This window comes from Phyllobates terribilis, unplaced genomic scaffold (genome assembly GCF_046119375.1).
Source record: "Phyllobates terribilis strain yellow unplaced genomic scaffold, ASM4611937v1 Scaffold_2__4_contigs__length_985480577, whole genome shotgun sequence".
Lineage (NCBI taxonomy): Eukaryota > Metazoa > Chordata > Amphibia > Anura > Dendrobatidae > Phyllobates > Phyllobates terribilis.
The window spans coordinates 77,851,828-77,868,913 of NW_027362762.1; the positions used below are offsets into that span (position 1 = coordinate 77,851,828).

The 17,086-nt window shown below is 45.7% G+C and overlaps 1 protein-coding gene across 2 annotated transcripts in view; it reads right to left on the minus strand.

Annotated features, from left to right (window-relative positions):
* CNTN5 (contactin 5) overlaps window positions 1-17,086 on the minus strand; it is a 2,189,536-nt gene that overhangs the window by 108,618 nt on the left and 2,063,832 nt on the right. For both annotated transcript variants that reach the window (XM_073662155.1, XM_073662156.1), the window contains one exon: window positions 8,885-8,994. In XM_073662155.1, coding sequence (XP_073518256.1) covers window positions 8,885-8,994 — 110 coding nt within the window. The remainder of the gene's footprint in view (window positions 1-8,884; window positions 8,995-17,086) is intronic.

A 17,086-nucleotide genomic window follows, 5' to 3' on the forward strand; every position in this document is an offset into this window, starting at 1 on the left:
CCACAGTTTGGCCACTCAGCTCTGCTCGGTTACCATCCATTGTTATTTTGTGCAAACAACTCCAGAGTTGTGAATTAGTTAACCACCAAAATGAGTGGAAAAAGGCCTGCTGCTGGTGGAAAGGGGAATAGGCATGTTGGGAAGGGGAAAAAAGGTTGTGTCCGTGGGGTAGGTGTTAAAGCAACAGTAACATCTGCAGAAGAAAGACCATCTTCCAGCCAAACTAAAATGTCTACTTCTTTTAGCGGACAATGTGATAAGATCCCTTTCTTACGGCCACGCCAATCGCTACAAATTCCAGATGAGGCACAAAAACAGCAGGTGCTTCAACGGATATCAAGTGCTCCTTTAAGTGGGCTCTCCTCCACATCAACTTCAACATCACAAATACTCCAGTCCTCAAAGGTGTCACCCAAATCGCACTTGCTTCCTCACAGCTCCCAAATCTCCAGCTGCCCGTCTGAGTATGAGGTAGAACAGATGGTTGAGTCTGCAGAGCTGTTTACTCATACTATAGCCTGGGAATCAGAGGTCGACTCCAGCGCTTCTGTGAATCCAGACGAGGAAATAATCTGCACTGATGCCCAGAATCCAGGACCAGACGCAGAAGGTTCTGACCATAATGTAGACCCTCATTCCCAAACTGTAACTCCTGTTGGTGGAGACAATGAGGAAGACGATGATAAGACTCAAATACCTGATTGGAGCGACAACTTTAGTTTTTTGTCAGGGCAGGAACAGGTTGGCTCTGAGGACGACGGGTGTGATAACACACAGGGTGATGATGATGAGGTTGGAGATCCCACTAACTGTCAACCCACAGTCAGCCAAGAGATGAGGTCAGCAGAGGAGGTGGAGGAAGATGCTAGTGACGACGAGGTCAGGTTGCGCCTTCCTGGACAGAGACGTAGTACTGGAAGCACGTCAACAACTGCATCCTCAAACACAACTCTGCCTCTCACCACAAGTCGTGGTGGCTCTTCAGGTCGCATGGGTGCTAAGCCTTGCATAGCCTGGGCATTTTTTCAGATCGATAAAGATGACCCAACTCGTGTTATCTGTAACATTTGTCAGCAAAAGCTAAGTAGAGGCCAAAAAATACATAGTTTGAGTACTTCATGCATGAACCGGCACATGGACATGAAGCATAAGTTGCAGTGGGAAGCTCAGTGTGCTACAATGCGGCCTAGCCGGCCGGGCCAACCACCGTCTGCCATATCTTGTGCATCCGCGGCCTCTTCATCCTCTGTGACTGGGGGGACAGCAGTCACACCTGTTTTGGGGCGCAGACCTGCCACCTCTTTACCCGCAACAGCCAGCGTGATTGGCAGGTCATCATTTTCTTTGGAGGTGGTAACAGCAGCTGGTGTTGAGCGCTGTCCGACATCGATAGCACCACCTTTGGATCAAGGCAACCTAACATGTCCGCCTGCATCTTCCTCACAGACCGGCAGTTTGCCGGGGACACCCTTATCAACCCTGTCTAAGCACAATAGCCAGCCCTCGGTCCCTCAGATGTGGACAAGTAAAAGACCATTTCCTCCTAGCCATGAGAAAGCTAAGAGGTTGAATTTCACCATCTGCCAGCTCTTGGCTACAGAAATGCTGCCTTTCCGCCTGGTGGACACAGAGGATTTTCGAGACCTTATGTCCGTCGCAGTGCCCCAGTACCAGATGCCCAGTCGGCACTACTTCTCAAAGAAAGGTGTGCCTGCGCTCCACCAGCATGTCGCACACAACATCACCGCTTCTTTGAGAAACTCTGTGTGTGACAGGGTGCATTTCACCACAGACACTTGGACGAGTAGGCATGGACAGGGGCGTTACATGTCGCTGACTGGGCACTGGGTAACTATGGTGACAGCAGGACAAGGGGCTGCTGTCCAAATCTTGCCGTCCCCACGAGTTGTGCGTCAATCCTCTTTATGTCACAGTTCCTCCACTGCTTCTGCCTCCTCAACCTCCTCTCGGTCTTCCACCTGCACCCAAAGCCTGTCTGGTCATGCCACAAGCTTTCTAACTGCGCAGAAGGGATCCTGCACACCTCCTTACTATGCTGGCAGTAGGGCAAAACGTCATCAGGCGGTTTTTACATTGAAATGTCTGGGAAATGTGAGTCACACAGCTGAGGAGTTGTGGTCAGCTCTGGAGAACCAATTTCATGAATGGTTGTCTCCACTGGACCTGAAACCAGGGAAGGCCGTGTGCGACAATGCTGCAAACCTGGGTGCGGCCCTTCGCCGGGGCAATGTCACACACGTGCCTTGTATGGCTCACGTGTTGAACCTGGTTGTCCAGCAATTTTTAGCCCACTATCCCAGACTAGATGGCCTTCTGCAGAGGGCACGGTCGCTGTGTGCTCACTTCCGCCGTTCGCATCCCGCAGCTCAGCGACTTACATCTCTACAGAAGTCGTTGGGCCTGCCACTTCACCGGCTAAAATGCGATGTGCCTACCCGGTGGAATTCAACTCTGCACATGTTGCAGCGACTGTGGCAGCACCGACAAGCCCTGGTGCAATACGTTCTGACGTATAGCCTGGGCCAACGAGATTCAGAGGTGGGGCAAATCATGCTGGAGGAGTGGTCTCAGATCAGGGACCTATGCACCCTTCTGCACAGTTTTGAAATGGCGACGAAGATGTTTAGTGCTGACGATGCCATTATCAGCATGACTATTCCGGTGATTTACATGCTGGAGCACATGTTAAACAGAATTCGGAGTCAGGTGGTGGCACAAGAGGAGGTGGAGGAAGTAGAGGAGGAGGAGTTGTATGCGGAAGGGCTAACATCTGCAAGGTCCAGACGGTCGGCAGCACCAAGGCGGCAGGCATGTGAGGGTGGGGGAGATGGTTTTACCAGGGCGCATGGTAGCAGCCAAACTAGTGAGGAAGGTGCAGGAGCCCAGGAAGAAGTGGAGGACGAACTGATGGAAGACTCATCAGATGAGGGAGACCTTGATCACATTTCTGTTGTGCGAGGTTGGGGGGAGAGGACAGAGGAAGGAAGCATGATTGTTACCTCGCCACCAACACAACAGGGACTTGGTGCTCCTGGATGCGCAACACACATGAGTGCCTTCTTGCTGCACTACCTGCAACATGACCCTCGAATTGTGAGAATTAGAAATAATCCTGACTACTGGGTTGCCACACTGTTAGATCCCCGGTACAAAAGTAAATTTGCAGAAATTATTCCTGCCATAGAAAGGGATGCACGCATGCAGGAGTATCAGCAGAGACTGTTGCAGAATCTTACATGTGCTTTTCCACAAAATACCAGTGGTGCACGTAGTGAATCTCACAGTTCCAACTTGCCAACCGTGGGACCGTCAAGTGTTCAGCACTCAAACCGTAACAGAACCACAGTATCTGGTGGTAACATCAATTTTGCGGAATCATTTCACCACTTTTTTAGCCCATCCTTTGCAAGGCCACAGGAGACAAGAAGTCTGACACATAGTCAACGCCTAGAGACGATGGTACAGGAGTATCTTCAAGTAAACATTGAAGCCACGACTGTGTCACTGGACCCTTGCTCTTTTTGGGCTTCCAATCTGGATAAATGGCCGGAGCTAGCCACTTACGCCTTGGAGATCTTGTCATGCCCCGCAGCCAGCGTTCTGTCTGAACGTGTGTTCAGCGCTGCTGGTGGTGTGCTGACAGATAAGCGCACGTGGCTCTCCACTGATAATGTAGACAGACTCACGTTCATAAAGATGAACAAATCATGGATCCGAAACGACTTTTCTACCCCTGTGTCATCCTGGGGAGAGTAAAAGCTTGATGATTGTTTAAAATCACCCTACCAACCGTTTTAAGCTTTCAAATTACTAATCATGTTTATCTGTATCTTGACTGGAAAATAATTTGGGCTTTGTAGCAGTGTGCAGCACTGATCCTATTAGGCCATCTATAATAAGCTCCACCAGATTTAAAATTAAAAATAATTTTTAGCTGCATCTAGCCCGGAAAATAATTTTGGGGCTCCGAGATGCGCAAGACACATAATTGCCTTCTTGCTGCACTACCTGCAGCATGACCCTCATATTGTCAGAATTCGAAGTAATCATGACTACTGGGTTGCCACACTCTTAGATCCCCCAAACTTTTCGATCAACCTTTTCATTTTAATAAAGACCAAAAAAATGGTCATTTTTGAAATTATAAGCATTAGCAGGTTGTTAGAAACTGAAATCAAACAGTTTTCAACTCAAAACTTTATTCTAGGTGATGTTACATTTTCACATAGGACCCCTTGTTCGAAAGGAGCTTCTGAACTCTCTCGTCCATTGAATTTGTCAGGTTTTGGATGGTTTCTGCTTCAATTGTTTTGCATGAGGACAGAATACCCTCCCAGAGCTGTTGCTTAGATGTGAACTGCCTCCCGCCATCATAGACACTCCTTTTAATGATGCTCCAAAGGTTCTGAATGGGGTAGAGGTCAGGGGAGCATGGGGGTCACACCATAAGTTTGTCCCCTTTTATGCCCATATCAGCCAGAGATGCAGATGTTTTATGTGCAGCATGAGATGGTGCATTATCATGCAGAAAAATGATCTTGCTGTGAAATACACGGTTCTTCTTCTTGAACCATGGCAGGAAGTGCTGTTTGAGAAAATCCACATACATTATGGAGTTCATCTTTAGCGCCTTCAGGGATCCTAAAGGGGCCGACAATCTCTCTCCCCATGATTCCAGCCCAAAACATTACTCCACCTCCTCCTTGTTGGTGCTGTAGCCGTGTTTGCGTGGGGTGTCCATCAACCAGCCATCCTCCACTCCATCCATCTGGACCATCGAGCGCTGCACGGCACTCATCCGTGAACAAAACAGTTTTGAAATCAGTCTTCATGTAATGTTTGGCCCACTGGAGCCGATTCTGCTTGTGTGAAGTGGATAGAGGAGGTCGACAGGATGGCGTATGCACAGCTGCAAACCTCTGAAGGACCCTGCATCTTGTTGTTCGGGGGACGTTGGAGGCACAAGCAGCTTCAAAAACTTGTCTGCTGCTATGACAAGGCTTTTTTGCTGCTGCTCTTTCAACCTGACGTAATTGCCTGTAGGAAAGAGTCCTCAATTTGCCCTTATCAGCACGCACACGTGTGTACTGTGAATCAGCTACATACTTCTTGATTGCCAAGACACTTCATCCTGATCATCGCACAATGTTGATTGTAGTCATGGCTTGACCTAAACACTCCACAATTTGTTGCTTCTCAGCAGCCGACACATCCTTTTTCTTTCCCATTTTGGCAGAAAATGTAGGCTGCTGAATAATGTGAGAGAGCCTTCTTAAGTAGTCTTGCCTTTCATTGGACACACCTGCCAAACTAATTAGCACTGGTGTCTGCAATTGCTTACAGTGATATAAAGAGCCCTGACACACATCACCATCAATGAGTTTAACTGACAAACAAACAAATTCTTCCCTTATCACTCCTAAACACTTTTTGCATAATAATTTGGAACACAGTGTACATGTGCTTTTCCACAAAACACCAGTGGTTCACGTAGTGAATCTTACAGTTCTAACTTGCCAACCGTGGTCTGTATGGAGTTGTTCAATAAAGGGCCCAAAATTAAGATAACATAGATGGGAGAGGTCTCTATGAATAGGAATTCCTAAGTATTTGATACCCTGTGAGGGCCAGGCAAAGGGAAAGTTGGACTGGATGGAATCCTATATGGATTTGGGGAGGGAGACATCGAGGGCCTCAGACTTCGCTGCATTGATTTTAAAATTTGACCATGTAACAAAGTGATCTATTTCAGCCATAACAGCATGGATGGATATATGTGATTGAGTGATATATACTAGGACATCATCAGCAAATAGAGAGCACTTGTACTCGGTGCCTCCCACCTCAATCCACCTAATATTGGGGTTATGGCGAATTGATGAGAGCAGGTGCTCCGTCACTAGGATGTATAAGAGAGGGGACAGAGAACATCCCTGCCTTGTCCCATTGGTGATTGTGAAAGGTGATGAAAATGTTCTGACGCGCCCCCTGGGCCTTGGGACACCCGGAGCCGGACCCTTTTTGGTGGATGCTGGTGGTTGTAGTCTCCGTGGCGGCAACCCGGTTCCGTGGCTCAGGGCGGTCAAACCAGTGGCGGAACTATTTATGTGGTTTTGATGTTTAAATGTCCGACTACACCACCCGTGGATTGCGGTCAGAGTGAACCGCCGCTGCAGGGCAGACCGCTGAGGCTGGTGTTGTGGGTGCAGCAGAGCGTAGCATAACTCCCCACGGGAGGAGTATAGCCTCAGGGCAGTGTATGCGGAGGATGGGGGTGATGGTGCAGGGCAGCAGCAGTAATGACACGGAGTCAGTGATGCAGTCCAGGGCCTTTACTCACAGTTCTTATTATCCAGACCACGTCTGCAGGTAACGGCTGCCCACGTCGTACTGTGCTCACCAGGTGAGGGGCTCAGACAACTCCCAGATAACTTTGGAGTGCTTCACAGGACCCCCTTTGTGTGTCCTTTGTCTGGCCTTTCTTACCAACCCTTCTGTCCGGCTGCCTCGGGCCTCCTCTTGGTAAACTTGGCGCCAGTTTCCCTGACCCTATGTGGTGCCTTCCTAGCGGGTGTAGCGAGGGGCTGCGCCACATAAAATGTCACAGCCTCCTGTTTCTAGCTGAGGGTCGTTTCGTGCCTTCACTAGTTTCGGGGACCGGTCTCCCCCTTTGGCCTGACCCCTCCACGCAGGTGGATTCTGGCGTGCGGTGGCGACTCGCCCGTCCGCACCCCTGAGATCCCTTCGTTCCTCATTCCTGGAGCCTTCTCCGCTCCTCTTCCTTCCTTCTCCCTCTTCCAGGCCTGGGCCTCTGTTACTAGGCCCGCCTCCGGAGCAGAGCTCATGCAGAGCCCCTGCTCCCTGCCACTTCTGCTCAGACTTCTCTGCACTGAACTAATATGGTGCCCACCTTTTATACTCCCTTCTCAATGCACCCAGGAACTGCTTCCTCCCTGCTCCTGCACTACAGTGTTCCCCTTCCTCAGTGTTCCCTCCCCCCACTCCAGCCAGGGACAGGGACTGTCGTGCCCATCTCAGGGGCATATTGGTCGCCCTGCCCCACGGCAATGTGGTGTAATGCATGCAGGTGTCGGGTCCTGATCCACACTACATCCTTACCTGAGTGTGAGATATCACACCTCTGGGTGAGGTGCAATACCTCTGTAGCAACCGAGCCCTCAGGGTGCTACAGTTCCATTTATCTTCAGCCTAGTTGACGTATTGCGATACAGGGCCGTGACTTTGGCTATAAAAGGGTCCCCTAGACCCCTACCCCAAGCTTTTTAAGAGAATCATATATGGCGTGCCAGGAGACTCTATGGAATGCTTTCTCAGCATCCAACGAGAGTATCTAATTACAAATTTTTAACTGCATCTAGCCCAGGAAATACTTTGTGCCTAGTAGCAGTGTCTGCTAGTCAGCGGATTATCCCGGCTGTTAAGCAAGCTACACCACCTGTAGTTTGGACACTTAATTTTTTCAAAGGAAATGCTTCGGGACCACGGGATACTCAGTGAAGAGCATCAGGAGGCACCCCAAGGCATAGGGGCTGGGACTGGCAATAGGATGCCTTGCGGTGGACAGCCGAGCTCGATCCTTATAAAAGCTTTTTAACTGCAGCAGCTTTAGTGGACGCTACTGGAGCTGGAACTACGCGGCTGCTGGCATGAGACTTGCCCTCCAATAGATCCTTGTAAATGGATTTAAAGTGTATTCATTCAAATTATAGAGACAATTTAAATTAAAAAGCTTAGAGCTGCCTCCACCACAGGGGGGCTCGCTCGACCCACCAGCGGACAGGCACCAGTATTGGGAGAGGGGGGCTGGCCATCAGGGTTCACCGCGGCTCTGGCACAAACCCGGCGACACAGAGGTGGCACGGGCAGGAGCGGACTGGCCGTGTCGGCTTCTCACTTTTTGGATTTTAGAAGGGCATGACATGCCTATATCTGTGTCTCCCCCTCCTTTTACTCCTCCACCTCTTTTATTTTCGCATGACTATATGTACTTGTCACTTTTCCATGTGTTAGTTGTGTCTTCTGAGCAGTTTGTCAGCTTTTGGACACCTTTGAAGGTGTTTTCTATGTGTTTCTATGTGTTTTTGTTTGCCTGCCATTGGTTTTAACGGTGTTCGAAGGTGTTCGACGAACAGTTCGACGAACAGTTCGGCGAACACACGGGTGTTCGACGAACCGAACCGAACTCGAACACTACGGGGGTGGCTCAACACTAATTGTGACAACTCGTACAATCCAAATAAACACATTATTTATGGTGGTTGGTAAATGTTGTAAAAAAAAATAGCAGAATTTTATTTTTCAATCTAATATTTAACCAAAATTAAAAGAATGGCAACATTTAAGTATGTGTATGACAAAATGATGCCTAAGAAAATGACAAACGACAAGACTTCATAAAGTGAAGATTATGGAAAAATGAAAGAAAAATGATGGTTGTTATGGCCATAAATGCAGAAGGGTGAAAAGGAAATATTATTCTGAACAAGTGCATCGTAAAAATTTCCATATATATATATATATATATATATATATGTATATATATATATATATATATATATATACAGTATATATGCAATGTTAAGTGTAAGTGTAGGTGTAAATTTTATATATGTATGGGTGTACTATGTAAATGCACATATACAGGGGCCCTTCAATGTCAGTGTCAGCCCCTACTATGCCTGCTTGTTCACTCTGATAAATTTCTCCTAGCATCAGTGAGGAAAGGGTTAACTCTGGTGATTAACAATGTCCAACATGGTCAAAAATGAAGAGTTTTTGGAATATTTGCAGCGTTCAAATCTGATTATAACAAGTACGTAAAAGTTTGAGACGGAGTAAATACCTCAAATCCCAAAGGTCTTCCCACATTATCTTTGGAGGATTTCCATGCGACAAGGATTTCGGATGCAGACAGGCCTGTGGCTTTGACATCTGTGGGGGCCGTGCTCGGTTCTGCAGATAAGAATTAAAATAAATGTAATGGAGCTGTCACTTTGTTACAATATATTCATCCATAGCACTGTTTGTTATATCTCCCCTGCTCTTAGAAAGACCCTCTCACAGGTAATAGCTTATGTATTTCATTTTTTATTTAGTAATCTGTAAAATTTAGAATTTATTTTTATTTATTTCTAAAACCTCCCTATGAACTGAAGAATTACAGGACTATAAAGCAGCGCACAAACAGTTTTTCGTATATAAGGTTAATTTATGTAATAAATTATACTTCTCAGAATCAAAATCACCCCAGCAAACTCCGTGTAGACACTGAACAAGCAGAACATTTGAGAGTTCTCCTGCTAACTTGGGAATGAATTTCCAGAGTATACTATGATTACAATTGAAGATAAATAATGTAATGTTTCTACACAGTGACTGCATCAGCAGAATGTTGAGTGCTGCTCTGGAGAATAATACAAAATATTACTCAGGATCAGTACAGGACAGGTAATGTAATGTATGTACAGTACAGACCAAAAGTTTGGACACACCTTCTCATTTAAAGATTTTTCTGTATTTTCATGGCTATGAAAATTGTACATTCACACTGAAGGCATCAAAACTATGAATTAACACATGTGGAATTATATACTTAACAAAAAAGTGTGAAACAACTGAAAATATGTCTTATATTCTAGGTTCTTCAAAGTAGCCACCTTTTGCTTTGATGACTGCTTTGCACACTCTTGGCATTCTCTTGATGAGCTTCGAGAGGTAGTCACCGGAAATGTTTTTCACTTCACAGGTGTGCCCTGTCAGGTTTAATAAGTGGGATTTCTAGCTTTATAAATGGGGTTGGGACCATGAGTTATGTTGTGCAGAAGTCAGGTGGATACACAGCTGGCTCACATGAGGACTGCCCCAGGAAAGGAAGACCAAGAGTCACCTCTGCTTCTGAGGATAAGTTTATCCGAGTCACCAGCCTCAGAAATCACAGGTTAACAGCAGCTCAGATTAGAGACCAGGTCAATGCCACACAGAGTTCTAGCAGCAGACACATCTCTTCAACAACTGTTAAGATGAGACTTTGTGCAGCAGGCCTTCATGGTGGAATAGCTGGTAGGAAACCACTGCTAGGGACAGGCAACAAGCAGAAGAGACTTGTTTGGGCTAAAGAACACAAGGAATGTACATTAGACCAGTGGAAATCTGTGCTTTGGTCTGATGAGTCCAAATTTGAGATCTTTGGTTCCAACCACCGTGTCTTTGTACGACGCAGAAAAGGTGAACGGATGGACTCTACATGCCTGGTTCCCACCGTGAAGCATGGAGGAGGAGGTGTGATGGTGTGGGGGTGCTCTGCTGGTGACACTGTTGGGGATTTATTCAAAATTGAAGGCATACTGAACCAGCATGTCTACCATAGCATCTTGCAGAGGCATTCTATTGCATCCGGTTTGCGTTTAGTTGGACCATCATTTATTTTTCAACAGGACAATGACCCCAAACACACCTCCAGGCTGTGTAAGGGCTATTTGACCAAGAAGGAGAGTGATGGGGTGCTACACCAGATGACCTGGCCTCCACAGTCACCAGACCTGAACCCAATCGAGATGGTTTGGGGTGAGCTGGACCGCAGAGTGAAGGCAAAAGGGCCATCAAGTGCTAAGCATCTCTGGGAACTACTTCAAGATTGTTGGAAGACCATTTCCGGTGACTACCTCTTGAAGCTCATCAAGAGAATGCCAAGAGTGTGCAAAGCAGTCATCAAAGCAAAAGGTGGCTACTTTGAAGAACCTAGAATATAAGACATATTTTCAGTTGTTTCACACTTTTTTGTTAAGTATATAATTCCACATGTGTTAATTCATAGTTTTGATGCCTTCAGTGTGAATGTACAATTTTCATAGTCATGAAAATACAGAAAAATCTTTAAATGAGAAGGTGTGTCCAAACTTTTGGTCTGTACTGTACACAGTGACTGCACCAGCAGAATAGTGAGTGCAGCTCTGGAGTATAATACAGGAGGTAACTCAGGATCAGTACAGGGTCAGTAATGTAATGTACATAGTGACTGCACCAGCAGAATAGTGAGTGCAGCTCTGGAGTATAATACAGGATGTAACTCATGATCAGTACAGGATCAGTAATGTAATGTATGTACACAGTGACTGCACCAGCAGAATAGTGAGTGCAGCTCTGGAGTATAATACAGGAGGTAACTCAGGATCAGTACAGGATCAGTAATGTAATGTACATAGTGACTGCACCAGCAGAATAGTGAGTGCAGCTCTGGAGTATAATACAGGATGTAACTCATGATCAGTACAGGATCAGTAATGTAATGTATGTACATAGTGACTGCACCAGCAGAATAGTGAGTGCAGCTCTGGGGTATAATACAGGATGTAACTCAGGATCAGTACAGGATCAGTAATGTAATGTATGTAGACAGTGACTGCACCAGCAGAATAATGAGTGCAGCTCTGGGATATAATACAGGATGTAACTCAGGATCAGTAATGTAATGTATGTACACAGTGACTCCACCAGCAGAATAGTGAGTGCAGCTCTGGAGTATAATACAGGATGTAACTCAGGATCAGTACAGGATCAGTAATGTAATGTACATAGTGACTGCACCAGCAGAATAGTGAGTGCAGCTCTGGAGTATAATGCAGGATGTAACTCAGGATCAGCACAGGATCAGTAATGTAATGTATGTACATAGTGACTGCACCAGCAGAATAGTGAGTGCATCTCTGGGGTATAATACAGGATGTAACTCAGGATCAGTAATGTAATGTATGTACACAGTGACTGTGTGGAATCCCTGAGGGTTCAGTCGCCACAGAGGTACTGCACATCATCTGAGGTGTGGTGTCTCCCTTCTCTCAGGTAAGGAGGGAGTGCTGCACAGAACCCCAAAACACCTGCATCCAACACTACACTGCTCCAGGCCGGCTGGAGGGGCAGCATGCAGAGCGCAGCTGCTGAGCCCTGACCCTGGCTGGAGTGGGGGGAACCAAAAGGTAGGGGGAACCAGTAGTGGGTGTGGGTGGAGGAAGTAGTTAGAGGGAGCACTTGTGATAGGAGTATAAATAGGGAAGCCATCTTAGGGTGGCAGTTCAGTAGAGATCAGAGTCCTAGTGAGCTTTTCAGAAGAACAGTCCGGGAGCAGAGTCTCATTAGGAGACCTGCTCCACAGTTAGGGCCAGAACAGAAGGCCACGGAGGGGAGCAGGGAGTAGGCTCCGTTCTACAGAAAGGATCCCAGGGGGTACGGCGCGTGCAGGACGGCACCCGTACGCCCCGCTTCTGTCAGAAGACAGAGGGATCGCTGCGGCATTCTAGTCCCCAGGAGGGTCAAGTAGGTCCCGGATCTGACGTACACGAAGGACTTCAGAGCACCCGAGAGGGATTGAGAGTGGGCAGCGCAGAGCAGGAGGGAGAAGGACCAGAGTAAAGACGGTCAAAATAGGAACATGAGAAATTGGGGTTCTGCCAGGTACTCCCAAGTTGCCTGAGGAAGGATTGAACCTCTGCCCGGTGAACGCAGTGCGAAGCGGGAGGCCTTTACCTGTACAGTGCACCTGTGAAGTGTCTAAAGAACTGTGAGTAAAATCTTGGATGACTGCACTGCATTGCCTCCGTCCATTCTTTCAGAGGCACCATCGTTCCCCCTGCACTACAACGCCCAGCGCAACCCACTCTCCCTCACTTCACTGCCCTGAGGCCTGCTCCACCTGTGGGAAGCCGTCCCATCACAAGCTGCCCTAACATCTGCCTCAGAGGACTGTTGCAGCGCAGGTGTTCCTCACCAGACACCACAGGTGGCGTCACGAACAATCCCATATAAAAATACCCCCTTTTGCACTGACCGCCCTGGGTCACGGACCGGGCCAGCCACCGTGATATCCCCCAGCAGCCAGAGGCCCGGCTGCTGAGTACCCCACGGCCCTGGGGGCGCGTCAACTGCACCAGCAGAATAGTGAGTGCAGCTCTGGGGTATAATACAGGATGTAACTCAGGATCAGTATTGTAATGTATGTACACAGTGACTGCACCAGCAGAATAGTGAGTGCAGCTCTGGGGTATAATACAGGAGGTAACTCAGCATCGGTAATGTAATGTATGTACACAGTGACTGCACCAGCAGAATAGTGAGTGCAGCTCTGGAGTATAATACAGGATGTAACTCAGGATCAGTAATGTAATGTATGTACACAATGACTCCACCAGCAGAATAGTGAGTGCAGCTCTGCAGTATAATGGTAACTCAGGATTAGTACAGGATTGGTAATGTATGTACACAGTGACTGCACCAGCAGAATAGTGAGTGCTGCTCTGGAGTATAATACAGGATGTAACTCAGGATCAGTATAGGATAAGTAATGTAATGTATGTACACAGTGACTGCACCAGCAGAATAGTGAGTGCAGCTCTGGAGTATAATACAGGATGTAACTCAGGATCAGTAATGTAATGTATGTACACAATGACTCCACCAGCAGAATAGTGAGTGCAGCTCTGCAGTATAATGGTAACTCAGGATTAGTACAGGATCGGTAATGTAATGTATGTACACAGTGACTGCACCAGCAGAATAGTGAGTGCTGCTCTGGAGTATAATACAGGATGTAACTCAGTATCAGTACAGGATCAGTAATGTAATGTATGTACACAGTGACTGCACCAGCAGAATAGTGAGTGCAGCTCTGGAGTATAATACAGGATGTAACTCAGGATCAGTAATGTAATGTATGTACACAATGACTCCACCAGCAGAATAGTGAGTGCAGCTCTGCAGTATAATGGTAACTCAGGATTAGTACAGGATTGGTAATGTATGTACACAGTGACTGCACCAGCAGAATAGTGAGTGCTGCTCTGGAGTATAATACAGGATGTAACTCAGGATCAGTATAGGATAAGTAATGTAATGTATGTACACAGTGACTGCACCAGCAGAATAGTGAGTGCAGCTCTGGAGTATAATACAGGATGTAACTCAGGATCAGTAATGTAATGTATGTACACAATGACTCCACCAGCAGAATAGTGAGTGCAGCTCTGCAGTATAATGGTAACTCAGGATTAGTACAGGATCGGTAATGTAATGTATGTACACAGTGACTGCACCAGCAGAATAGTGAGTGCTGCTCTGGAGTATAATACAGGATGTAACTCAGTATCAGTACAGGATCAGTAATGTAATGTATGTACACAGTGACTGCACCAGCAGAATAGTGAGTGCAGCTCTGGAGTATAATACAGGATGTAACTCAGGATCAGTAATGTAATGTATGTACACAATGACTCCACCAGCAGAATAGTGAGTGCAGCTCTGCAGTATAATGGTAACTCAGGATTAGTACAGGATTGGTAATGTAATGTATGTACACAGTGACTGCACCAGCAGAATAGTGAGTGCTGCTCTGGAGTATAATACAGGATGTAACTCAGGATCAGTATAGGATAAGTAATGTTATGTATGTACACAGTGACTGCACCAGCAGAATAGTAAGTGCAGCTCTGGGGTATAATACAGGAGGTAACTCAGGATTAGTACAGGATCGGTAATGTAATGTATGTACACAGTGACTGCACCAGCAGAATAGTGAGTGCTGCTCTGGAGTATAATACAGGATGTAACTCAGGATCAGTATAGGATAAGTAATGTTATGTATGTACACAGTGACTGCACCAGCAGAATAGTAAGTGCAGCTCTGGGGTATAATACAGGAGGTAACTCAGGATCAGTACAGGATCGGTAATGTAATATATTTATACAATGACTGTACAAGCAGAACTTAACCTCTATATGAAAACTAGAATACTGAAATCATCTCCATAATGCAGGCAGCATTTCTATACAGATATTGTACTCAGCATACAGAAAACCATTTGTCGCTGTGACATTTTACATTCCGTGTGTTATATATCACCTTTAACAAAAAACGTATTGATAAAAGACGAAGCGTTAACACAATTTTTTATAAAAAAAAAATGTATTTATGAACCTGTCATTCAGGCTGGATGTAGGAATCTAAATCACTTCAGAAAGTTAATAAATGCAGCTATTAACACCTGCCGGGTAAACTAGCAGACAATTACTGTTAAAAATCAATCAGCAGACAGTGGTAAAAATAGATTTTTTTTTCTTTCACAGGTTCCATAGAAAAACAAGCCTCTTTGTAGAACATGAAACCCAGAACAAAAATAAATAAAATAAAATAAAAACTTTTTCCTTTTTTGTTCGAGATTTACTATTACATCTTTCTCATTAAGGGGAATACAGAAAATCATTTTCTGTTTATTTAGTAGTTTCATTCCCCTAAGCCGGAACAGGGATCCGCTAACTACAAACAGGTCCGCCATAGGGGACCCCAAACCTATTTTCCTCAGGCCAAAATTCACAATGTTCTTAAAGGGGTAATCCAGTATCTTTTAATTCTGCACTGGAACAAGTATGCTTTCTTGGTATCATTAGGTCTCATCCACACCCGGGAGATATTATGCACATGTCCTATTGTAATGAACAGGACTGGTGCATGATATGTGCTGGACATGCACGAGAAGTGGAAAGTAGCCCATGGATGCCTCATGAGAAAAGCCTCTAAGTAGTGAAAAAAGGTGAATGCCCCTTTAAGGAGTTAATTGAAAATAATGTGTAAAAGAGATAACAGTACAACCACAATGACAAATGTATGATTGTACTGTATTACATTGCCACTATAAGGCAGTCTTTCATGAGCTGGATAGCAGTAAAACGGTTATGTATAGGCTGTCTGGTGTAAAGTCTGCAAATTCAAATCATTTTGAGGGCAGAAATGATAGAATATTTCAGTTCTCAAGTCTGCAGAATTATGATTGCAGCTCTGAAGTACAGTTGTGCTCAAAAGTTTACATACCTCGGCAGAATTTTTCCTTTCTTGGCCTTGTTTCAGAGAATATGAATGATAACAAAAAAATCTTTTTCTCCACTCATGGTTATTGGTTGGGTGAAGCCATTTATTGTCAAACTACTGTGTTTTCTCTTTTTAAATCTTAATGACAATCAAAAACATCCAAATGACCCTGATCAAAAGTTCATGTACCCCAGTTCTTAATACCGTGTATTGCCCCCTCTAACATCAATGACAGCTTGAAGTCTTTTGTGGTAGTTGTGGATGAGGTTCTTTATTTTCTCAGATGGTAAAGCTGCTCATTCGTCTTGGCAAAAAGCCTCCAGTTCCTGTAAATTCCTGGGCTGTCTAGCATGAACTGTGCGCTTGAGATCTCCCCAGAGTAGCTCAATGATATTGAGGTACGGAGACTGAGATGGCTACTCCAGAACCTTCACTTTGTTCTGCTGTAGCCAATGACAGGTCTACTTGGCCTTGTGTTTTGGATCATTGTCATGTTGGAACGTGCCAGTACGTCCCATGCGCAACTTCCGGGCTGATGCATGCAAATTTGCCTCCAGTATTTGCTGATAACATGCTGCATTCATCTTTCCTTCAACTTTTACCAAGTTTCTTGTGCCTTTGTAGCTCACACATTCCCAAAACATCAGCGATCCACCTCTGTGCTTTACAGTAGGAATGGCGTTCCTTTCATCATAGGCCTTGTTGACCTCTCTCCAAATGTAACGTTTATGGCTGTGGCCAAAAGTTCAATTTTGGTCTCATCACTCCTAATTACCTTGTTCCAGAAGTTTTGAGGCTTGTCTCTGTGCTGTTTGGCATATTGTAGGTGAGATACTTTGTGGCATTTGCGCAGTAATGGCTTTCTTCTGGCGACTCGACCATGCAGCCCATTTTTCTTCAAGTGCCTCCTTATTGTGCATCTTCAAACAGCCACACTGCTAGTTTTCAGAGTCCTGAATTTCAGCTGCTGTTATTTGTGGGTTTTTCTTTGCATCCCGAACAATTTTCCTGGCAGTTATGGCCGAAATGTTTGTTGGTCTACCTGACTGTGGTTTGGTTTTTACAGAACCCCTGATTTTCCATTTGTTAATCACAGTTTGAACGCTGATGATTGGCATTATCAACTCCTTGGATATATTTTTGTATATATCCTGTGTTATACAGTTCAGCTACCTTTTCCCATAGGTCCGTTGA